The following is a 22,896-nucleotide window of genomic DNA, read 5'->3' as shown; positions in this document are numbered from 1 at the left end:
TCTAGATCAAAATTGGTGATGCATTTGTCAGTCCTATCTGTAATGGCGTGATGAGAACCCTTGCCCTTGCTGCCCGCATGGCCTGTCCTATTGCAGCTATGTTTAACTCACAGTTCTTGCCAGCAAACAGTTATTTGAGGAGAAGCTGAAGAGTTTCCACGTTTCCTTTGGCAGATTATATATTTTGAGGGATATGCATCTCTGGAATCTTGATATCTTTTATGTCAGTCTTTACCAGTCTGGCAGCGGTTTTCACAAGACACACTTTTTCTTCATCAACATCATTATTGTCCTTCTTAGATGCATGCAAACATGCACTCAAAATATTTGAGGCCTTCGGCTTCAATGTACCCCCTTCTGGTTTGCCATTGATTTCTGTAATGATTATTTGATCATCACTTCAAGCTATTGTTAAGTTTTCACAGTTAGGTCTCCAAGTGCAATTTGCTCATCATCATTCTGTTCTAAATAGCTGTCTGCTCTTTTTCTTTGGACAACCATGTTCTTCATCAAAGGTCTGAGGTATTTGTTTTTTGCTACAGATAGATGGCATCTGCACCATGAAGATCTTGGGCAAATGAGTCCTGAAGGTCTTCTTCCTCTGTGGTGTTTTATGGCAGTTGGCATCCTTTATGTTGCATTACCGCCTGGCTGAGGCTTTATAAGTGGTTGGAGTATAAGTAGGGAGAAGAGCACAAGTGGTAGGCTACATCATCTCCAGAGTAAGTGTTTATTGTTTATTTATGTTTGTTTATTGTTTATTTGCACAAAGAAAATGAATAACAGATAGTACAAGTATCTTAATAAGCTATTATTAAGCTATACCTATTATAGCTAACTAGTAAGTGCTTATTAAGCTAGCCTACTTTGAATGGTAACAGACAATGACTGTCATTGGTAACAGACAATAAATGGCGGTCAACTTACACATAACCTTCGGATATGGAGAGCCTACCTGTCCACTCGTCTGCATGTTTGAGCTACAACTTGCGCTGTGCCTTGCCGAAATCAAATTGCCTCCAATGCGAGACTCGTGAATGACATGACCAGTACTACAACAACAAGGTTTGAGAAAGGTCGGGGTCTTTATTGCAGTTGGACAGTGTGCGGGACTCTCTTTTCACAATTTGATATGCACCTGTCCCGGATAAGTCAAGTCAAGTCAAGTCAAGTTTATTTGTATAGCACATTTCATACACAGAGGCAATTCAAAGTGCTTCACATAAAATGGTTGACAGGAAAATAAAAGAAAAGAAGAGAGTAAAATGGACATTTAAAAGCATCACAACAAAACCTAAAAAAAAAGAGTATAAAAAGTGCATTAAGCAACTTCATTAAGCACACAGGAAAATAAACGAAAAGAAGAAATAAAATGGACATTTAAAAGCATCACAACATAAGAGATGTGCAGAGGTTTCCTTCCGAACACACTGGCTTAAAAGAGCTCCAAGTTATAGATATAAATATATATATATATATATATATTTTTTTTTTACAACTATATCGGTCTTCCCTAACTAACTAGTACTACAGTCCATTTCTCGCACAAGAAGTCCAGCATGTCTAACTGGATTTAAGCGATACAAGAAGTAGACATGAGTGAACCCTCTTTCGGCCGACAAGTCATCTTTGGTATCGACGGAAGTGAGTCGTGACCATCCTAAAAAAATAAGGCACCCCGGAAGACTTGCCGGGGCGATGATGCTGCGCTAAATCAAGTGAGTTAAACTTTATTTTTTATGAAATTATAGACGTAAAAAAGGGTCTCGACTCTAGTTTCGCGTTTTATAGTGTGAACCTGTATAGCTATCCACTCCAGGTATGATGTCTGTTTGTAATTTTTCTTATTTCTGCTGTAGCAGAATGAAAGCAAGTTATACAGCTAACGACGTTAGCTAACACAATACATTAGCGTTAGCTAACTACACTGATTGTGATTAGTTAGGTAACGAAACCTAAGCGAGACGGCTAACAACATTGGCTAGCTGGCTATGGACATGTCTCATATCTATTGTTCCGTTGATTTAATCGGTGCTTGTTTTGTGTAGCCAGCGACAACGCTACTCCCCGTGGTACAGGCACAATATTGACAGCTCACCTGACTGCGCTTTTCCAGCGTTGTATGAAAAGGAAAACTTGTGGCAGTTTCGACCCCACATTTCCATATTTCCATCATTAAGCTAACCTGCTAGCCTTGTTTACAACTCGACTTTGTCTTTAGCAGAAAAGGCAGGAGATGTAATCTAAAGTTGTCATGTTTACACACATGTAGCTAAAACTAGTGTGTGTGTGTGTGTGTGTGTGTGTGTGTGTGTGTGTGTGTGTGTGTGTGTGTGTTTGGGGGGGGGGGGGGGGGGGGGGGGGGGGGGGGGACGCAGCTGAAAGTGAAAATCATAGTCCAACGGTCAAACCGGTTGTGATAACATGCCCGTTCACCCTGTTACAGAGTCAGTTAGTCCCAGAAAATCTAAATGTAACGTTTAATGCAATGACGGCACTCCTTCAAGATAATAAAAGCAGGATAAAGCTACAGTAGCAACAATTTTAGCCAGCAACAATTTTTGGGTTAGGTTGTTTCAGGTTGTTTAGGGTCAGGGTTAGGGTTTAGGGTTAAAATTGCTAAACCGGAAGTCAAATTGTGGGAGAACGAGATTGCCAGCAGGTTATGCTTTAAAATGCACAAAATACATCCTGAAAACAGGGAACCTTGGCTTCCTGAAGAATCAAAAGGTTATCACACCAAAATGCAATGAAGGGCCAGCCGGCAGCTGGCAACACAAATCATAGCATTTTTTTTTCTTAGATCCTTAGGGAGAAAAAAAGGCAATTAGACATGAACTCATGTGATATCTTTTAATATACCTTGTAATAAGCTGTTTCTCTCAGCCACACCTTCATCACAATGAACCTGTATCAAAACATATCAAATATGAAAGAGAAGTCATGAGGTTGAGACATCTACAGCTTCTGTAAAAGTTGATAGGAATTTGTCTTGGTTCGCTCTCAGACAAAAAAGACAAGACAGTGCAGCAGCACACCATATACAAACAATAACGCAAGAACAAAATAACATTCAGGAACAGTATCCAGCAGCATCGTATTCAGCAGTAGTGCATACAGTTTAAAGTGCAGTAGGTCAGACATAATCAATGGATCAGCGCAAGTTCAGATGTCTAATGGCAAGGAGGTATGTGCTATCTCTGAAGCGAGATGTTTTGCTCTTAATGCTTCTGTATCTAATATATAATATAGATCCACCGCGTTGGCTCGTCTATCTATGGAATTGTGTTGCTAGGGAACAGTTTAGAACCTAACTCATCAGTTATGTCCTGACAGTTATTGTACTAGCAAACACTGCAACAGGAAGTAAGTTAGGAGTGGTGTTTACGCTGTTGAGTTGAAAACCATCTATAGTGTGGTATTGCAATATTGTGGTTATTGCAACAGCCCTCAACAGCCCTATGTAGATGTGGAGGTCATTTTAGTTTCTAGGATCAGTTAGCGTTGCATTGCAATGGATCTAATTTGGATATTAATATCATCATGACAATGGACAATTGCACTGTAATTGTAATTGATGCTATATTTTTATTGTTGGCTGAGCAATAAGCCCAAGTGATGGATAATTTTTTTTTAAATCTCAGAACCAGAATCATGGCAAGATTACATACGGGGAATTTGTCTTAGTGTAAGTGTGCAGTGTAGCGGTCATATCAATATTCAGAGATAAAAGGAAAATAGGAAAAATATCTAAAAGACAAAATCACAACATTGCAAGTGCAGTCCAATATATACAATATACAATATATACATGAATAGGAGTGTTAAGTAGGCATTAAATATGAATTCACAGTCCAATTTAAATCATCTCGTGGTGAGTTTCCTCCAATGTGTGAATGGGTGAATGTAGGCACGTTGTAAAGCGCTTTGGATAAAAGCGCTATATAAATGCAGTCCATTTACTATTGACCATTTAGATAATGTGCATCACATGTATTTACGTTACTATGACGCTCTGTTTTCAGAGCAGAATTGTTTTTTTGGAGCCGTTCCCGAGTCGCATCATCCGCCGGATGACGCGGTGTGTTTCCGGATAACACGGAACGAGGGTTTTGGCCCCAGACTAACTGTGAAGGAAACACTGCCTTATTTGTCTTGAGTACTTGTCTGTCGCACCCCTTCCTCCTCAACATGCTGTCTCTGCTGTCCCAGGTGCAGAGAGCCCTGTCTCCTGTGTCAGCGCAGGAATGCCGGGTGGAGGGTACAGGGAGCTCGGGGGGAGCCTCCCTGCCATCGCCTCCCTGAACGCTTCCTACTCCACGTCCCTGTCCCTCCCTTCCCCCTACATGCTGGTGCCACCCGGGGAGCGCAAGGTCATCTCGGACGTCCGTCGCACCTTCTGTCTCTTTGTCACGTTCGACCTCCTCTTCATCTCCCTCCTCTGGATTATTGAGCTGAATGTGAGTGTGCAAGCCTGTCCGTAGTTTGTTTTCAGTTTCAGTTTTCAGTTGGCTTCAACAGGCAGAAGTTTTACAGACGCGTTTGCGTTTTGATCTCTCAGTTGATTTTATCTGTTCCAAAGCTGACGATCAATGACTGTTAACAACACTTAAGCCTGAAACATGCTTCAACATAGCCTCGATTTGGGACTTTGCCGGCGGCAGATAGACATACATACTCGAATGTCAGCTCAGACACGCACGCATGCGCGCACGCACACACACACACACACACATACACACACACACACACACACACACACACACACACACACACACACACACACACACACACACACACACACACACACACACACACACAATAATTTCTCAGACTATTTTCAATGATGCAATGCAAGACTACTTCCCCTAATCAATGTCTGATTAACAATCTCATTCATTAATCCATTGTTCCTTCCGTTCATCTCTCCCCCTGCAGAAACGCCTTGTTCAGGTGACATCACTCATTCATAAATATGCACGCCGTCATTCCTGTCCAATCAATGCCTCCCACGCTTTCCAATGCTCTCCCTCTCTCTGGCCTGCTAGCCAATCACCTAACTGGAGTTCTATATCAGTTGTTCCCTCGTATTTTAGAGTGTTGTAACTCTCTTTGTGCGTCTCCCCTCAGTGATGGTCTTCACCATAGCAGTTGCTTCGCCCCACCTCCTCCCCTGAACACCACCAATGTCATGACTCCTGTAGAATTCCCTATTATATATATATTATATTATATATGGGGGATTCTCTATCCTATAAATTACTGACATCCTCCTCACGTCTCAGAGTAGCGTCATCATACCATGGAGTCATACGCCAAATCTAAGTGTTGTTTGTTGCATCATTCAAGTTTATTGTACTTTCCTTCTAGTCTCTCATCTTTATACATACATACAGTTTCCCCTGGCACCCTGCATTTCGGATTTCAGAATTTCCTAAACACAGAGTGTCAGGAGTAAACGCGGTGCCAATAATGATTACCCCCCCGCCCCTGAAATGCTGGACTGAGCCAATTACACAGTCCTTTCATCTTCATTAAACAAATATATTCACATTGTTTTGCATGCTTATTTGCAGAGATAATTAACATTTATGGGCATCTGCTTCACAGCTGGGAACACACCAAACGCGTAAGCTCAAGCCGGCTAGCCAGCAGCCCAAGGCAACAGCCAATCACCGCTCTCGTGCTGTGATTGTCCGTCAGTCACATTCTGGGGAGCTACACGCCAGCTGGGCTCACCGTCCACGGCCTTTAGCTCTACGGCAAGGGCTTTGACGTCCCACCATAAATTAGGCTTTTGTTTGACTCGTCCTGCGTCGACTCTGCTTTCTCCCCTTCAGATCTCCAACTCAATCTGGACGAGCCTGGAGGACGAGGTCATCCGTTACAGCTTCCAGTCTTCATTTTTTGACATCTTTGTAAGTGGAGCACTCCAACTCTGCATGCATTTGGGTTTAATGTAGAATGCCGACGCTCCGTCCTCATCCTGCTTGTTAACATGATGTTAAATAAGTTTTTTTAAGGAGAACCTGAGCTGTTTCCACCATACGTCGTACACGTTTTTTTCTGCTTCAGTGTTGGTTTCAAGACATGTATTGTTGCTTGTATTGTTTTATAGCCTGATTCATAAGGAACTGAATGAGCAGCCAAGATGGGTCACACGCCTGGATTTATCGACACAAAAGGAGAAATGCTAGTAGAATAAACGGGCCTGGCTCACATGATAACATTGAAATCCTGAAGTCATTTCCTTGTTGCATTCCTTCCTCCTTGTCACAGCTCCTTGCTCTGTTTCGTTTCCTGTGCTTACAAGTGGCTTACGCTGCTGTGCGTCTGAGGCATTGGTGGGTCATTGCGGTAAGAGAGCTCTTTCAGCAAAACCGATGCACACAGACAAACTGCTGGACAAACTCCTATTTGGAGCAATGGACAGGAGTTGTAACACAGAACCACGTCTTCCTCCCTTCACAGATCACCACTCTAGTGACCAGTGCCTTCCTGGTTGTCAAGGTCATCTTATCGAATGTGAGTGTCCCCCTCTTCTGTTCTTGCTTTCCTCTGTAAAACACTTTGTGACGTCTGCTCTTGAAAGGTGCTATAAAAATAAAGTTACTTACTTACTGTTACATGTTCACAGTTATGTGTGCGGTGCTGCAATCATATCAGTCCAAACCACTTCACTTTTTCACTTCTTCATTTTATACCAGTAATGGACTGTGATTGGATGATTGCGGTGCTGATGACTTTATTGGAGTTTTATAAGTTGCACTGAGGATAAAAGACAGCGAGTGTATTGACTTTACTCTGCAGTATGACCTATGCTTAGGATGAGTCCCTTATGCCAAACACACTTCTCTTAACTTTTTATATTCAACTAACTGGAGATGTAAACCATTTTTTTTTAACCTTTATTTATTAGGGGTGGGAATCACCAGATGCCCACGATACGATACTGAAATGATACTTGAGTCACGATATGATAGTATTGCGATACTGCGATATTTTCGATATTGCGATATTTCGATATTGCGATATATTGAATATTGCGATATTGCGATATATTGCGATTTCTTACTTTTTCAACTGCAAATGATGTCCCCAAAGGAAAACTTTGTCAACATCTGGTTTATATAAGAACAATTTTTCAGTCTGTACATCTGACTTGAACCATTTTATTGCAGCAACATTGTCAAGTAGACAGACCAACAACTTTCATAAAGTCATGTCATAGTTGCATGCACCTGACAAACTGAACTGTTTGTTACAGTCTACTTACAGTCCACCTTAACTGGATGTGTGTGTGGACTACTGTACTTAGGTAGTTTTTGCAACTTCACTTCACTTACACAAAACATCTTGTGCAGTCCATTCAGTAACTGGGGAATTTGTAAATTACTGTTATGACAAAACTGTTACTGTTAAAACAAAATGAAAATATGCTACCGTTTGTTTACTGCTGGCCTTGGAACTAAAGTTTATAGTAGCCCGGTGGCCTGGCATGGCCTGCAATTTTTTTTTTTTTTTTGCAATATCGATACTTGGCGTCCAAATATCGATACAATATCGTCAGGCAAAATATCGCGATACTGTGGTGTATCGATTTTTTCCCCCACCCCTATTATTTATACAGGGGGAGTCTCACTGAGAGCAGTGTTCTCTTTTTCAGGAGTGTTCACACGCACACGCACACACACACACACACACACACACACACACACACACGCGCACACACACATACATTCACACACACACATTCATACCTGGAAGCTGACCAGTACAACCACAGTCTGATTTGCTGGCCACTGATGAGCTCCACTGGAGCAGTTGGGGTTAGGGGCACCTCAGTGGTGGTAATGAGGGAGGGGCAAGCGCTGCCTTTTCACTTTCCCCACCCAGATCCTGCCGGTCCCGGGGACTGAACCGACGACCTTCCGGTCACAAGCTCGCTTCTCTAACCGTTGGGCCACCACTGCCCCATTAAATGCTTCCCACCACTGCCCCAAATTAAATGCTGTTAGCTTATATAGAAGTTGCAATAGTGCTCTAATAAATAGTCCATTGGTCCACACATAGACAGATGGACACTTTGCCCTCAGGATGACATGGCTTCTCTCCCGACACAGCTCCTGACCCAGAATGCCTTTGGCTACGTGTTACCCATCACTTCCTTTGTAGTGGCATGGCTGGAGACCTGGTTCCTGGACTTCAAGGTGCTCACTCAGGAGGCTGACGATGAGAGAGGTGAGCGATAGACGTCTGAAAAGTTAGAAATCAAATCGGCGAATGTTGTTGCGTCTCGTTTAACTGTTTGCTCCTTTGCCCCCCATGCAGCCTACCTAGCAGCGGTGCACGCGGCCTGCGAACGCGCCCCCATGCTCTACCCCAGTGCTGTTTCAGACGGACAGTTCTACTCCCCACCTGAGTCCCTCGCAGGTAGCGGCTGTCTCTCTACCTCACTCCCTCTCTGTTTATCAACCTCATGTGCCTGACAGTGTGTATCACCATGTGCTGTTGTTAGCCTTACTATGACTCTAACCTCAGTGGGTTTATTTTATGTATTATATTGTCTTGCTACACCCACATTTATGATTTTGGACAAACCAAGTCATTAACTTGAACTTGGGTCCACAGACTCTGAAGAAGATCTAGATGAGGAGGGTCTTGGGCGCAGGGCTGTCACTGCACAGGTACTGTACCCTTCTGTAGAACCTTTATACTAATGCGTCCTGGCAGTTTCTGGACCGCAACACTTCAGTTTAAATGAGAACATCGCTGACTGACTGACTGAGTGAGTGAGTGAGTGATGAAGTTACATGGTCCAGCCATATACCAGGTTTGGACCTAGTCTTGTTCACCTGATGCTGACTCTGCTGGTCTCCCTCTCTCTCCAGGAGAAAGAGTATGTCAGACAGGGGCGGGAGGCCATGTCTGTGATGGAACAGATCCTCGCCCAGGAGGACAACTGGACATTTGAAAAGAACAATGTGAGTATCTGATTTTGTTTGGGGGGAATTCTCTGGTTGGTCCACAGGTTAAAAAAGTCGAGTCCGCACACTGAACTGTAGACTTAACTGCCAGTTTATTTGTTGAGCATTGACGTTTCGGTCATGGCGACCGTCATCAGAATGAAGCAGGAAGTGACAGAGCACTTATAAATAGGTAACATAATGTCAAAAATCACAGAGTGCATCTTGCTCCACACAGGGCCAGGCTTCAACAAAGCAAAGCAAAACACCAATATAAATCAGTTTAGTTGTAATGCCCTTCAGGTGATGGATTCCTCCCTCCCCGAATCTGAAAATTAAAAAAAGAATAACATTTTCCATTAACACTGACCTGTAATTAAATAACCAAGAAGGAATTCAGTATTGTATGTGAATGAATTGCAATTCAGATTAACTTTGAGTTCATTGTACTGAATCTGAAATGACTCCAATGTTTTGGAATTGAGGAAAAGAAAATATTGTGATACTAATAAATAGTGTTTGGTTTTACGTCAGGACATGGGAGACTCTGTCTACACTCTGGAGATTCCCTTCCATGGAAAGACCTTCATTCTCAAGGTACAGCAGCACTTGGGCATTCATTGTGAAACTGCATATTGTCAAAAAATATTGAACCTTTAAGATTGATTTTATTTGAAATATTTTAAAATGTACATAGGTTTGAAAGCGCTTAGACCACAACGATACACATATAGCAAAACTGTCAAGGAATTTAACGCACAATAATGTCTTATTTCCAGTGTGGTCCTTTTTGTTCACAAACATGGCTGATGCACTTATGCTTCGTTGTTTCACGGTACAGATCAGTTTTCACCATTGCCAGAAATGTAAAAAAATATAAAAACGATAATTTCTGTTGCCTCCAACTCACCTTTTATAGTTGCGTTGTCTGCTGGTGGTATGGATATTGATTGGTATTAGTATAGTTCTGTTGTCGGTTGTCTGACAACAGAAAGTTGGCCTTTAGTTTTAACATGACTGGCAATGGTGAGTGAGAACGAGATCCATACCGTGCAGAAGTAATGTACTTAAGCCTTGTTTGTGGAAAGCGGTCGAGTTACAAAGGAGTCGCTTTAGCATGTACATTTCCCTTAAGCGCAAATTATGCTCGAGCGAAATCGCTGGCGCTGACTGCGCCGAGGGGGTCGCCGCAGCTGGGCGTCCTATCGGCGTAGGGAGCGTGCAGCTCCTCGAAAATCTGACTCCACTGCGTCAACTCCTCGTTGTGAGGAATGAGGAAATGCCATTTCCTCATTTAACAGTGCTTGTCCCTCATCTAGCAAAGCCTTCTGCAGGCTCACCGGAATGAGTTTTGAATTGGAGGGACAATAAAGTGTCCCCCCACCGACATGATTGCAAGTTCTTGGTAAACGACACGATAACATTTTGAACATGTACCGCAGCCAACACGCTGAGTTAACGTTCGAGTATGCATAGTCTCGCTGTCGCCGCCATTCGGCGATAGGGCGCCAAGTCGAGGTTGCGCAGAACCATGCCGGGCGCTTTAGAGGCATGTAGAGTAATTGTGAGGAAGCCCACTCTCTTAAGGACCGTTTGTAACTGAAGGCCTGTGTTTGGAGCTGGTTTCAGCGAATCCATGAAGTCTCTAAATGATGAGCACCAAGCCTCGGTGAAGCCACACCAACCTCATATTTATTTTAGATTTGGACACAGTTCTGCTTTGTCCAAACATAAGCCCTATGTGCAGACAGGTTCTGCAAGTAACTGACTGGATAAACATTTTATGGTAATTGAAGGATTTAGTTAAACTACCGGTAGTTTGGTTTCTCTCCCCTTTGTAACCGTGGGCGCCGCCCATAAATAAACAATTGCAAAGCGCAAATCAAATGTCTAACATTATAATCGGAGATATTTTTTTTTCTGTTAATGTTCTGAGTGTATGATGAACTCCAGGTAGCAAGTGTCGCCCAGTGTCCCTCTCATCACACTAGTGCTTTGCCTGTCTTTCACAAGAAATAGGTGAAATATTAGCCTTCAACTGAGCCACCAATAGTGATTTATCAGATGTAGATTATTCATAGCAAGTAACAGCTAAGCAAACGGAAATCCCTCAGCAAGTTGATGGCAGGATTAGGGATTTATTCTAGCTGTTCTGCTTTGTCTTTATTGCACAACGTAAACAAAGGGATTTACTGCTGCCTTTGCTGTTTGATGATTGAACAAGAAATGATTGACAGGGGGAAATGGTGTAGGTCCTGGAAGTCTTTAAAATGTCATCAATTACATGACCTCAACTTAATATGTTAAAGGTCTTGAATACAGATGGAGCTTTTTTTATTATTACATTTATTTTCAGCCATCCAGGGTCCAACATTAGCACCATCCAAATGCTGGTAAAATATGCAAGCGACTGGTAGATTTGTTTCACTCACCAGCCCAAAACAAAACAAAACAAAGGTAATCTATTGAGTGGCAGGTACAATTTTAACATTCAGACATCTTAAAACATACTTGTTGTTCCAGTTGTTACTTTCCTCAGGTATTTTCTCCACTATTGCACTTTACAATTCTCCCTGTGTCATACCTCTAGTACGTATAGTACTCTTATCAACCTTTTTTGGTATTATTGTGCCTAGCTACATGTTTCAGTGTCAGTTTTTGTCTCCTGTTGTTGTCCTGACTGTTGAATGTGGCTGCATCATGTGACACATCAATTTCCTGCAAAGGATCAATAAAGTATCTATCTATCTATATCTATCTATCCATCTATCTATCTATATCTGCCGTTTATCTTTTTTTTTTTTGCTGCTTTTAGTATATTACAATAATTTTTATATATTTTACATGCACTTTAACCCCCATATTTTTAATCCTAGGCTGTGCCTATTTTAACCCTGTGCTGAGTCCTATGCAACGAAATTTAGTTTAGCGTGCACTTGTTGTATTCTGAATGACAATAAAGTTTGTCTAAGTCTAAGTCTTGTTGAGCTAATTTCCCTCTGAGGCATCAGCCCAGTCACGCGGACCTACAGTATGTTATGATAGGTCCAACATTGTTCTCATTCATTTTCATTCCTTTCACTTGTTAAATTCATTTACAGTAAAATTACAAAACCAATTAAAACATATTTCATTATAATTAATACAGTGATTTTACAATGGTCAGGATTTATCCTATAACTGTACTCGGGGATTTTGCAAGCAAATTTTCCTAATTCGGTGTACAACCCCAATTCTTTTGCTTGCTTGCTGTACGTACACCTGTGCTCATACTGCTAGCTGAAATAAAGCCATGTGTTCTTTACATTGTCACACAGCAGTTCCATGTTTGTTCTGGATTTGTTTTGTTCAGGGCTTTATGCAGTGTCCTGCTGAGCTTGTGTATCAAGAGGTCATCCTGCAACCAGAGAAGATGGTTCAGTGGAACAAAACTGTGTCTGCTTGCCAGGTGACAACTCCTTTCTTTCCTTTTCTTCTTGTCTTTTTAAACATTTCCAGTGTTTAGGTTGTGCCTCGTGTTTAACCAAAGCCAAACTGCTTTCTGCATCTCCTCAGATCCTGCAGAGGGTTGATGATAACACCATGATATCGTATGATGTCTCTTGTGGCGCAGCAGGAGGAGTTGTGTCTCCCAGGTACGTCAATACAAAACATTTTAATGACAGCCTTATGTGCACAGTGGCTGCTTACAGTTTTATCTATTTGAAACAAGTCTTCAAATATGTCTTTCTCCTCCTTTAGGGACTTTATTAATGTGCGACGGGTGGAGCGCAAACGGGACCGCTACCTCTCTGCTGGCATGGCAGCGGACCATGATGCCAAACCTCCACACAGTCGCTACGTCAGGTCAGACCTCACCTCTGTCACGAACACCACGAATGACAACATTGGATTTGATAAAAGTGCAGTCGGGTTCTAGCCTGGTAAACCTTGCTGATCACGTTACCTCACATTCTGTTTTGTTCTGTGGATCTATCTGGCCTTCAGCCCGCCCCCAGCCATTTTCACAAATTACCAAGTCCACAGTGATGGCGGCCCACGAAGCAACCGCCGAGCAGTAACGTCAACGTTCGTAGAGTTTACACAGCCGTAAGTGCAGTTATTTGGAGAAATCGACTCAATACAATTAAACAAGAGTATGCACCAGCGGAAAAGATGCTGATTGGCTGAAGGGCTGGATTTGGCGACGCTGATTGGCTGAAGGCGTTTATCTGTCAAGGCATGTACTCCCACCCACTGAAATTGCTGGGGACAACTTTAGAGTCCAGACTGATACGTAGAGTGAAACAGAATGTGAGGTCACGTTATCAGGAGGCTTTTAACCAGGTTAGTTGTGTTAAGCCGCAGACACACCGGGCGTCTGTGGCCATAGGTTTTGCGGTGTGTCCTGCACCGTTTGCACTGGTCAGCCTTGTCGGCGGCTTTTCTGGACGATTCAGCAGGTTGAATTGGCTACATGCACAACTTCTTTACTTCCTGAAATTAGTACAGCTTCTTTATTTCCTGTCCTAGACTATTGGATGAACTGATTAATCAGGTGTGCCTGATCATTGTTGTGACTGCAGCACACCGGACATTAATCAGTTCATCCAATAGTGATGACAGGAAATAAAGAAGCTGTACTAATTTCAGGAAGTAGTGGAGTTGTGCATGTAGCCCATTGGTGGCGAGCCTTCGGTGAGAGAAATCACTCTGATTAATCAGTCAGCATAAGCGAATCAGTCTATGAGAAGAGAGGGCACGCACAAAACCTTCTATTTTTTCAACCTCATTTAATCTGATCATTCACACAAATATTTTCACATTGATATGGTGGCCTTCACCAAAGCCCCATGAGCGGTTTCTCCTTATTTTCCCACCTCCACATCTTCCTTCTTCCACAAGCAAAAGACCAATGGCTGACAGCGCCATTTGCAACTTTTTATCAGACATATTCTCGATTAGAAGTGGCTATATTATGAAACCGTCTGAGGTGGTGAGAGAAGGGGATGTGAAAATGGTAGGCAAATATTGCTTTGTATTGTTTCATGTATTATCATAACAATGGTTTGTATATTACATTACATTACATTACGTCATTTGGCAGACGCTTTTATCCAAAGCGACTTACAATAACACATTCTTGTCAGCAATAGAGCAATCAACTATGCAACACAGTCTATGACAACTACAACTTCTGAAGGAATAGTGGTAAAGTTTAGTTTAGGTTTTTTTTTTTTAAGAGGGAGAGAAAGAAGTTCGTTTCAAGAAGGGCCCAGCCCCAGATGGAGCCTGAAAAGGTGTGTCTTTAGTCTTTTCCGAAAGATCGGCAGTGATTCGGCCGTCCTGACCGGAGGTGGAAGCTCGTTCCACCATTGTGGTGCCAGGGACGAGAAGAGTCACGAACGGGATGAGCGACTTTTGAGCCCCCGTAGCGGAGGAGGGGCGAGGCGTCCTGCACTGGTGGAGGAACGGAGGGAACGGTGAGAGATTTGGAGCCTGACCATAGATTGAAAGTACAGAGGGGCTGTCTGGTGTACTGCCCTGTAGGCCAGAACCAGTGTTTTGAATTTAATGCGTGCCGAGATGAGAAGCCAGTGAAGGTTGCGAAAGACGGGAGTGACATGAGAGAATTTGGGTTGGTTGAAAACCAGACGGGCTGCCGCGTTCTGAATGAGCTGAAGCGGTTGGATGTCAGCGGCAGGAAGGCCGGCCAGGAGCACGTTGCAGTAGTCCATGCGGGAGATGATAAGTGACTGGACCAGGAGTTGTGTCGCTTCCCTCGTGCGAAACGGGCGGATTTTGCGGATGTTGTACAGGGAGAACCTACAGGAGCGGGCTGTCGCAGCAATGTAGGCCGAGCAAGACAGCTGGTTGTCAATGATCACCCCAAGGTTCTTAGATTCTCTTTTTCGATGTTGCGGGGCTGGTGCTGCTTCGTACTTCTGGGCCCAAGCAAAGTGATGGTCCATAGTCTGGGTGGTCTGGATCAGCGTTTGGCTGGCCGTATATCTGCAGTTCACACAGGTACAAAACGTACATGCTAGTTGACCGTCGGCTGTAGTCTTTGTCCTGATCTCTCCATCTTTCTTCTCTGCTGCAGGGGAGAGAACGGTCCAGGAGGATTTGTGGTCCTCAAATCCAGCAGTAACCCGTCTGTCTGCACCTTCATCTGGGTCCTCAACACAGACCTAAAGGTGAGAACAGGCAAACTAGAAGAGATTTGAACTACCCTAGCTAAGTATTTTCTGTTATTTAAGGCTACATGTCTGTATAGAAGCCTTTGAGATTAGAATTATATTATGAAATTAAACAAAAAAATATGAAAATATATGTAAATGTCAAACTCTGTGCAATGTGTTACAAATGAGAATGAAAAAAAAAACGGTTGTGTTTGGTTTCATCAGGGCCAACTTCCCCGCTACCTCATCCACAAGAGTCTGGCTGCCACCATGTTTGAATTCATGACCCATTTACGCCAGCGCATCGCCGACTTGCGCTCCTCCCTCCGCTAGGATGACACCCACCGCCATACTGAAAACAGGAGAGAGATGCCCGACAGTGCCACAGCAGGTTGGGAGGTGTCACTGCCTCACGACTGTAGGCATTTTTTTTTTTTTGCAAACCCAAAAGATGGGTGTAGCACTGCCCTTATGATGGGACAGGCTTACTGAAAAGACTGGACATCCGAGCGTAGGAGACCTGAGACATGTGACTGCACATTCTCAGACATGAGAGAAGAGGAATCATTTTGTTATCAGGGAGGATGTTCTTTCTCCTCCTTAGACTTCAAGTACGTTGTTTTTAAACATGGTCACATCCATATTTTTATGTAGACCTATATATTGTTTTGCTGCTGTGTGCAAGGAGAACGTTTGTTTCCCAAACTAGTCAAGCTGTCTTCAGTCAGGATGGACTTTGCTGAACCAAGAGGACTTTGATGCGTGTGGATGTGATTCTCACTGTGTGGGCTTCTGTCTCTCATTTACAAAACAACTGATGAGTGTCATGACAAGGTTTGCTACACCAACCAGCTGTCTGTCTCTGAGCCTTATTCTACTAGACACAAGCTTAGCCATTGATTGGCTGTGTTCATTTTGTTTCAATGTTTTTTGTTTGTTTTTGTTCACTGCACCGTCTTAACTGTGGTTCTCTGGTGCACCTGCCCTAAAAAAACACACACACACACACACACACACACACACACACACACACACACTTCACAGCCTTGTCTTCAGCAAACACTTTTTATCCACTCCCTCACTCACACTCACACAGATTTGTCTCCCTGACTACACTGTGATCAATGGGGAAACAAGTGACACTGCAGTGAAATCACCACTAGAGGGAGACACCACTGAAGCACCCAAATGTGAAGAGTGAGAAATTAAAACCTCTTGGTTTGACATCATTACCTGTCCCAATGTGCAACGAATCTAATAGCCATTTCCTCGGATGACATTGTTGGTAATGCTGGATTTGCTTTGCACTATGCGACTGGCCAGGAGATCAGTCAAACCAGCAGGCTACAAATTGTATGTTATCAGTACATTATCAAGCTCAATCTAGAAAAATGAAATTATGGAAAATTAATTAATAATTAATTAAATTAATCAGAGGGCGCAGTCGAATAATTACATCAGGAAGCTGGATACTTGCTGAAGCTGTCCTTGGTGCCAATAACCTCAAGTGGCCTTCGGCAGAATAGTTGAACCCTCCCCTCCGGTGGTTGTCAAAAATGGGTACTGTACTGATATATTACCAATGACTTTTATACAGGCCTCCCTGCAGCCACTGAAACGTGGCAGTGAGTGAATGTGTTTTTTTCTATCATTTCTTACATTATGAAGTATCATGTTGTTTTTAATCAGTGAAACATTTCGGAGCTCATACATTTTTAGTTTTGTCCCAAAACCTGCATCTCGATGTTGTGACGCACCTCGCGAGATCACAATCCTCTGTGTTTACGCAATGCATGTGGATGAAAGGCTGAGACCTTTTTTATTGGGGAGATGATCAAGCAGAGAGTTTTCTTTCTTCTTTGTGCCTTTCAGCTCACTGTTGACCCTGTTGACACTCTAAGGACCATATTTATTAGGCCCACGCCCACAAAGACCGCATCACCGTTACTACACGTCCACATGGCTTTGAAGCGCTTTATTTTGCAAGCCCAGTTATTTCTAGATGCTACAATCACAGTCTGAAAGTATTCCTCATAATGAAGTCAGAGGCAAACGGTTATTGAGATTTAACTGGACAATTTTTTGTTGAGATTGAATTTGGTTACAGACTGTACAGAGAGGGAATCTCTCAAATGGAAGTAATTAGCGGTAAATGATATCAATATTTGGTGCCTTTATTACAATTACAAATATGTCAGCCTTTTCTTTTGCTCTTAGGTTATTTTAGCCAAGCATACTCTGCTAAACCAATGCTTTATACCTTTAGCAAAGGGTGTGTATAAAGCCTTTTCTTCATTTTTGTATTTTTTGTTTTTACTGTTCTAACAATGTGAACTTATGTGGATCATAACTACAGATCATCTATAAATCATGTTAATTTAAAGCCATAACAGGAATACTGACCAACTTTTGTCTATTTTTACAAAAGAGTCCAATCTGTAATAAAATGTATGAACTGATCAAGCCTGTCGAAGTAATTTCCAGTTAGAATCCTCGTTTTTACTCAAATAGAACTAGTTCATTACTGGGGCTGGTGGTGACTCTTAACTAGGATGTGTCATTTTTAAAAAGCATGAAGTAATGTTGCTGAACTTTCTCATTTACTAATTCAACTATTTGTTAGCTACTTTAGTGTATGCCCCAGTGTTGCATCCTGGGGGGGTTTATGTCATGAACAATATCTTGTGACCAGGGTCTCCGTCACATGCGGGTCACCCCCCTTTCATGGTAATTATTACTCCATAGTAGGGCTGCTCGATTATGGCAAAAATCATAATCATGATTATTTTTGACTGATATTGAGATCACGATTATTTAACGCGATTATTATTTTTTGTAACATCATGGATTTATTGAACTTGAAAAAACTTGTCTTTTTAATACAGTACTGGATTTCTTTTCACTTTAAATATAATTGAACTGGAAAACAAAGAAATACATGAAAATAAACTTACAAAGATAGATAAATAAATAGGCGAACTAAAATAAATATATACAAAATAATTGTTTTATCTTGATTATCTTGTTTTCATAATTGTGGGAAGCCAAAATTATAATTGTGATTAAAATTAGATTAATTGCACAGCCCTACTCTATAGCCATCATTAATTTGATATTGAATATGTGAACCCTGATTTGCTTCCCTGCAATGATGTGATTCTTCCACAATCTTTGGCCAATCTTAGTATTTCTTTGACAGGCATCTTGAAAGTTAGTCCATGCTTGTTGGATAGAGCCAGCTGAGACTTTGGCTCATATTTAAGCAGTTCATAGCATCCTCCTTACACAGATTCTTAATGAACCACTTTCGTGCAGATTCGTGGTTGACCAATCACGAGTATCTAGTACATACCCATACAATGAAAGGCGAGTATCTGGTAATCTATACAGTAAATGCATGCAGCGTAGTGATCATTCGCAGTGGGGAAGTGTGATCAGTCAACAGTTGAAGGGGAGATATGCTGGGCCGGGGGCAAAACTCACATGATTGTGCTGTGACCGTCTTCTGAGGCTTCGGGGGTGTTTGCATGCGTGTGTGTCACTGCTGTCTTTGTCCTCCATGTAAGGCTGATGAGAAGCAGCATTCCTTGGGCCGTCGTCTGCCTGAGCATCTTCACCCAGGCAGAGTCTGGATCTGGATCCACGGTGGGGTCAGATGGGAGCGTGGGGACCAGCCGCCTTCGTTTAGTAGTTTTGACCCGCTCTTCATTCGGGATCTGAACATTTCCTCTATGTGAAAATAGATGACAGTAGTTACAGAGGCTTTCTGGTGGACTGTTTATCTCTTGTACATTTTCTACCTCGTCTTTACAGCATTTTTTTTTCTTTACGTATATTTCCGAGGGTGTGTCTCACTTCTGGAAGGATCTCTTTGGAGCATCATCTACAGGGAGAGTGGTGTTGTGAGGAGCATCATCTCCAGGGAGTGTGTTGTTGTGAGCCGAAGCAAAGCAGCTGATGTCAGACATACAGACCAGACACGCCACTGGACTCCACTTTAGTTCATCACACCTCTTCATATGCCCGATCTGCTGCCGAGAGGCTTGAGGAGCACCTGTTCTGCCATTTGAGGACCCAGGCTCAAAAGTCCTTCTGCGTGGTTGACTCTGTTCCTAAGAGATGGGGACAGCTTTTGCAAAGTTCTGCTGCTGCTGCTGCTGCTTCAGCGATGAAGATGATGAAGATGAGAAGCAGCCTTTAGTTCAGTAAGAGGACCGTAGATAGGCCAGAGATGACGTGTGGTCCTGTCCTTCTCATCCTCATATTCAATCCAAACTAACAAGTCACACCTATTAACTATCCATTCCTGATGCTACCACACTATCTTCCTTGTTGCAATGTCACAAAGTGATGTGCTTTTTCATGGGGGTCATACCTAACTATACCATAACTATGTAATCTATATGTAACCATGGTATGAATTTCTATTACCCATTGTGTGTGTGTGTGTGTGTGTGTGTGTGTGTGTGTGTGCGTGTGTGTACGTGCGTGCGTGCATGCCATCTACATAGTCCTCCTGACCCCCTGGAGTATTTTGACCGTGAAGTCCAGAAGCGTCGTGACCAGGAGACCAACTTGTGGAGTGAGCCTGGAGACCCCAGCCACTCGGAGAGAGACGATGACCGAGCGCTTCACAACCTGCTGCAGGCCAGGGGCAAGACCCGCATGGGATCCACCGTAAGAAACCACAGGCGTGTGTGTGTGTGTGTGTGTGTGTGTGTGTGTGTGTGTGTGCGCCGTGGGGGGAGGGGGGGGGGCGGTGGTGGTAGCAACGGAGGGGGATTTCTACTGGAAAATTCAGGCATACATTTATTCATGCTTCATCTCTCTGAAGCTGAAGGGGGAACAGCAAACAAGTCACACTGATAAAAACGAAGGGGAAAAAGGCCAACTGGTGCAAAAAAAAAAAAAAGACTAGGCAAGCCTAGCCAAGCTGGACCCGGACTGCTGCTGCTCAGCCCCCGCTACGGGCCAGCCATGAGACATCTGACTGACTGATTCCCCATTGTAGACAACAACCATGCGTGAGTGTTATGTCAGTCCGGGTCCGGCTTAACTAGACTTGCTACGCATGCATGTTTCAACAAAGTCAGTCAGTCAGTCAGTCAGTAAGCCCCTGAGATGTTTCTTGGCCGGCTCCTTCCGGGTCCGGCAAAAAAAAGGGGACGAGCATTTATTTACATGAGATGCCAAAGTGCAAAAACTAAAGTTCACCAACAGAATCTTTTTGGTACATGATCGTCAGTTCTGAACAGATAACGCCACATCTGACTATACAAACCTGTACAAAAATGATTGGACAAGCAGGACAGTGATCCACTCATCCAATCACAAGAGAGCAGAGCAAAAGAACAGGAGAAATCCTAGATGGAGCTGAAAAAAAGACATATTTGAATAGCGTCGTCCTCTTCTCGTGTAGGGGTATCGCCGTCTGAGTGTGGACATCGAGGCCATGAGAGACACACGCCGAGAGGTCCGAGACAGGTGGAAGGCAATCCTGGAGAACCTAGGTGAGAGGCTGTTGTGAGATGAGAGACGTGAGACAGATTTTCACCCAATAACACTTTGAAAAGCCATGAACTGTTTGCCTCCTTTTTTCCAGGTTTCATGGCAGAGGCAGACTCGCTGCTGACGGTGTCTGTCGGCACCTCCTACGACCGCATGCGCAACGCCCCAGCAGCACGCAGCCTGCTGCACACGCTCCACTCTGAGACCTCCATCTTCGACAGCAGAGAAGCGCCGCCTGAGAGGTACCTCTTCATCCTGGTGAGTGAACCGCGGGCCACTGCCTATTCACACTCTTCTTAAAGTGGCATTAAGCAATCTAGTGACATCTATCAGACACCAATAGGAATTCCAACACCTCCTCTTAGACAAGTCTCCTCCCCAACCCCCCCCAACACCCTTCCTGCATGGCCCCTTGATTTACAGTACGCTATCAGTCAAGTCACATTGTCACATTAGAGATGAGTAAGCTTGATGATTATCAGAAAAGGGAAGTTTATTGTGCTAAATGTTGTCATAGTAATACTGCTTTGTTATTTGCTTTTTTGGTTTGAGAACAAAGCTTTGTTTTTTGTATGCCTCCACCAGCGACAGCTGTGGCCGGCAGCATAAGGTTTTCTGGTTATCTGTCCATCCGTCCGTGGCCTCAAGGATGAACTGATTAGATGTTAAAGGTCAAAGGTCAAGGTCACTATTACCTCACGTCCGTCTATCCATCCGTTCCATTCTCATTAAAGCAATATAGAAACGCCAAGTGGGAATTTCTTCAAATTTGCGACAACCGTCCACTTGGACTCAAGGATGAACTGATTACAATTTGGTGGTCAAAGGTCAAGCTCACTGTGACCTCACAAAAGACATTTTGGGCCATAACTCAAGAATTCATTCATGCTAATTATGACAAAATTACACACACGTCTAATATAAAACGATGAAGTGATGACAGTTTGTATCCAAAGGTTCAAAGGTCAACTTCACTGTGACATCATATTGTTTTGCTTACCACTGTAGCTGAAAAAACTATCTTGCGTCATTCTACAAAAACGGTGAAAGTGCAGTCACTTACTTTTGCAGACACCAAAATCCTCAAGTTGACCTAATACAGTAATCACATGAATTATATTGATTTGGACCCCAAGATACTTGTATCAGTCCACCCTCTTCACTTCCTCTCCCTGCATGACACCCAGGACAGGGGGCGTGGCCTCCTGTTCCTCTGGTAGTCCACCACAAGCTCATTGCGTTTGCTGATATTGAGCTTGAGGTGATTGTCCTTGCACCATGTGACGAAGCTCTCTATCGGTCCTCTGTACTCCTCTGTAACAAGCATAAACCTTTAAGCCCACGGCATCACTCCGCCCGTTTACCCTTACACCCCCCCCCCAACACACACACACATGCACGCACGCACGCACGCGCACGCGCACACACACACACACACACACACACACACACACACACACACACACACACACACACACCACCCATATCCCCCGAGCCACTCCCCCTACCCACCCCTCAAATTCTGACTCTCTACCACCTTCCTATCCCTAGCTACACCCCCTTTTCCCTTGGTCCCCCAATTCCTACCTTGTGACCCTGGTCACTTTCTTGTAGCACTGAGGAGAGTGTCTTGAAATGACACCGGGTGGGACTGGGGAGTACAGGAGTATTCAGCACTATGCAAAGTAACCTCTGAGTCAATGTTTTTGTGTCTTTTTTGTCCGTCTCACTTCATCGTCTCTTGTCTACATCTGCTCTGACTCTCCCTCCTCACACCCTTCCACAGGATCGTCTCATATACCTCGATGCAGCGGAGGAGTTTCTGTCAAAAGCGAGACGCTTCTACCCACCGAGGGATGATGATGATGAGGAGGAGGACGGGGGCACAGGCCTTTCCATAAACCTGCCTCTGCTGCTGGCCAGGGTGGAGGCCATGAACGGAAGAGCGGACGATGATGACGAGAGCGGAAGAGAAGATGGAAACTACAGCGACAGATCCTAAGATCCACAGGCTGCAGTGGTTACAGACACCAGGCAGGGGGCAGTAGTCGTCCAAGCTGGAGACCTGGAGGACAGAATTGCATACTTCCTCATCATATTCCCAATTAGCCTATTTCACTTCCCACCCAATTCACTAATTTTGTGGCTAAAATGCAGGAAGTAAAACAGGTGCAAGACATTAATTAGGGTTTCCAACTTCCAATCCATTTACAGTAGGTGTTCCAGTGCCAGGGCTCTAATTAATGTTTTGCTTGAACCTG

General features: G+C 43.5%; 2 protein-coding genes across 2 annotated transcripts; both read left to right on the top strand.

Moving 5' to 3' along the window:
• The first annotated feature begins 1,663 nt into the window (after positions 1-1,663).
• stard3 (StAR related lipid transfer domain containing 3) lies at positions 1,664-15,492 on the top strand. Its single transcript, XM_083649046.1, has 15 exons — positions 1,664-1,718; positions 4,213-4,460; positions 5,841-5,918; positions 6,280-6,357; positions 6,472-6,525; positions 8,124-8,241; positions 8,332-8,433; positions 8,632-8,687; positions 8,892-8,984; positions 9,501-9,563; positions 12,319-12,414; positions 12,522-12,601; positions 12,708-12,812; positions 15,049-15,142; positions 15,353-15,492. Exons 2-15 carry the CDS (start codon positions 4,248-4,250, stop codon positions 15,458-15,460), a joined length of 1,338 nt encoding a protein of 445 aa, XP_083505172.1. The 5' UTR covers positions 1,664-1,718; positions 4,213-4,247; the 3' UTR covers positions 15,461-15,492.
• A 3,754-nt stretch (positions 15,493-19,246) lies between these two features.
• Positions 19,247-22,637, top strand: LOC310787583 (melanoregulin; the record flags this gene model as incomplete). Its single annotated transcript, XM_083649050.1, has 5 exons — positions 19,247-19,332; positions 19,639-19,804; positions 20,547-20,637; positions 20,730-20,893; positions 22,422-22,637. The coding sequence occupies 5 exons, from the start codon at positions 19,247-19,249 to the stop codon at positions 22,635-22,637; spliced, it is 723 nt and encodes a 240-aa protein (XP_083505176.1).
• Between the last annotated feature and the right edge of the window lie 259 nt (positions 22,638-22,896).

This window comes from Poromitra crassiceps (assembly GCF_964638095.1).
Source record: "Poromitra crassiceps genome assembly, chromosome: 13".
Lineage (NCBI taxonomy): Eukaryota > Metazoa > Chordata > Actinopteri > Beryciformes > Melamphaidae > Poromitra > Poromitra crassiceps.
This window is presented reverse-complemented; position numbering and strand designations above follow the sequence as displayed.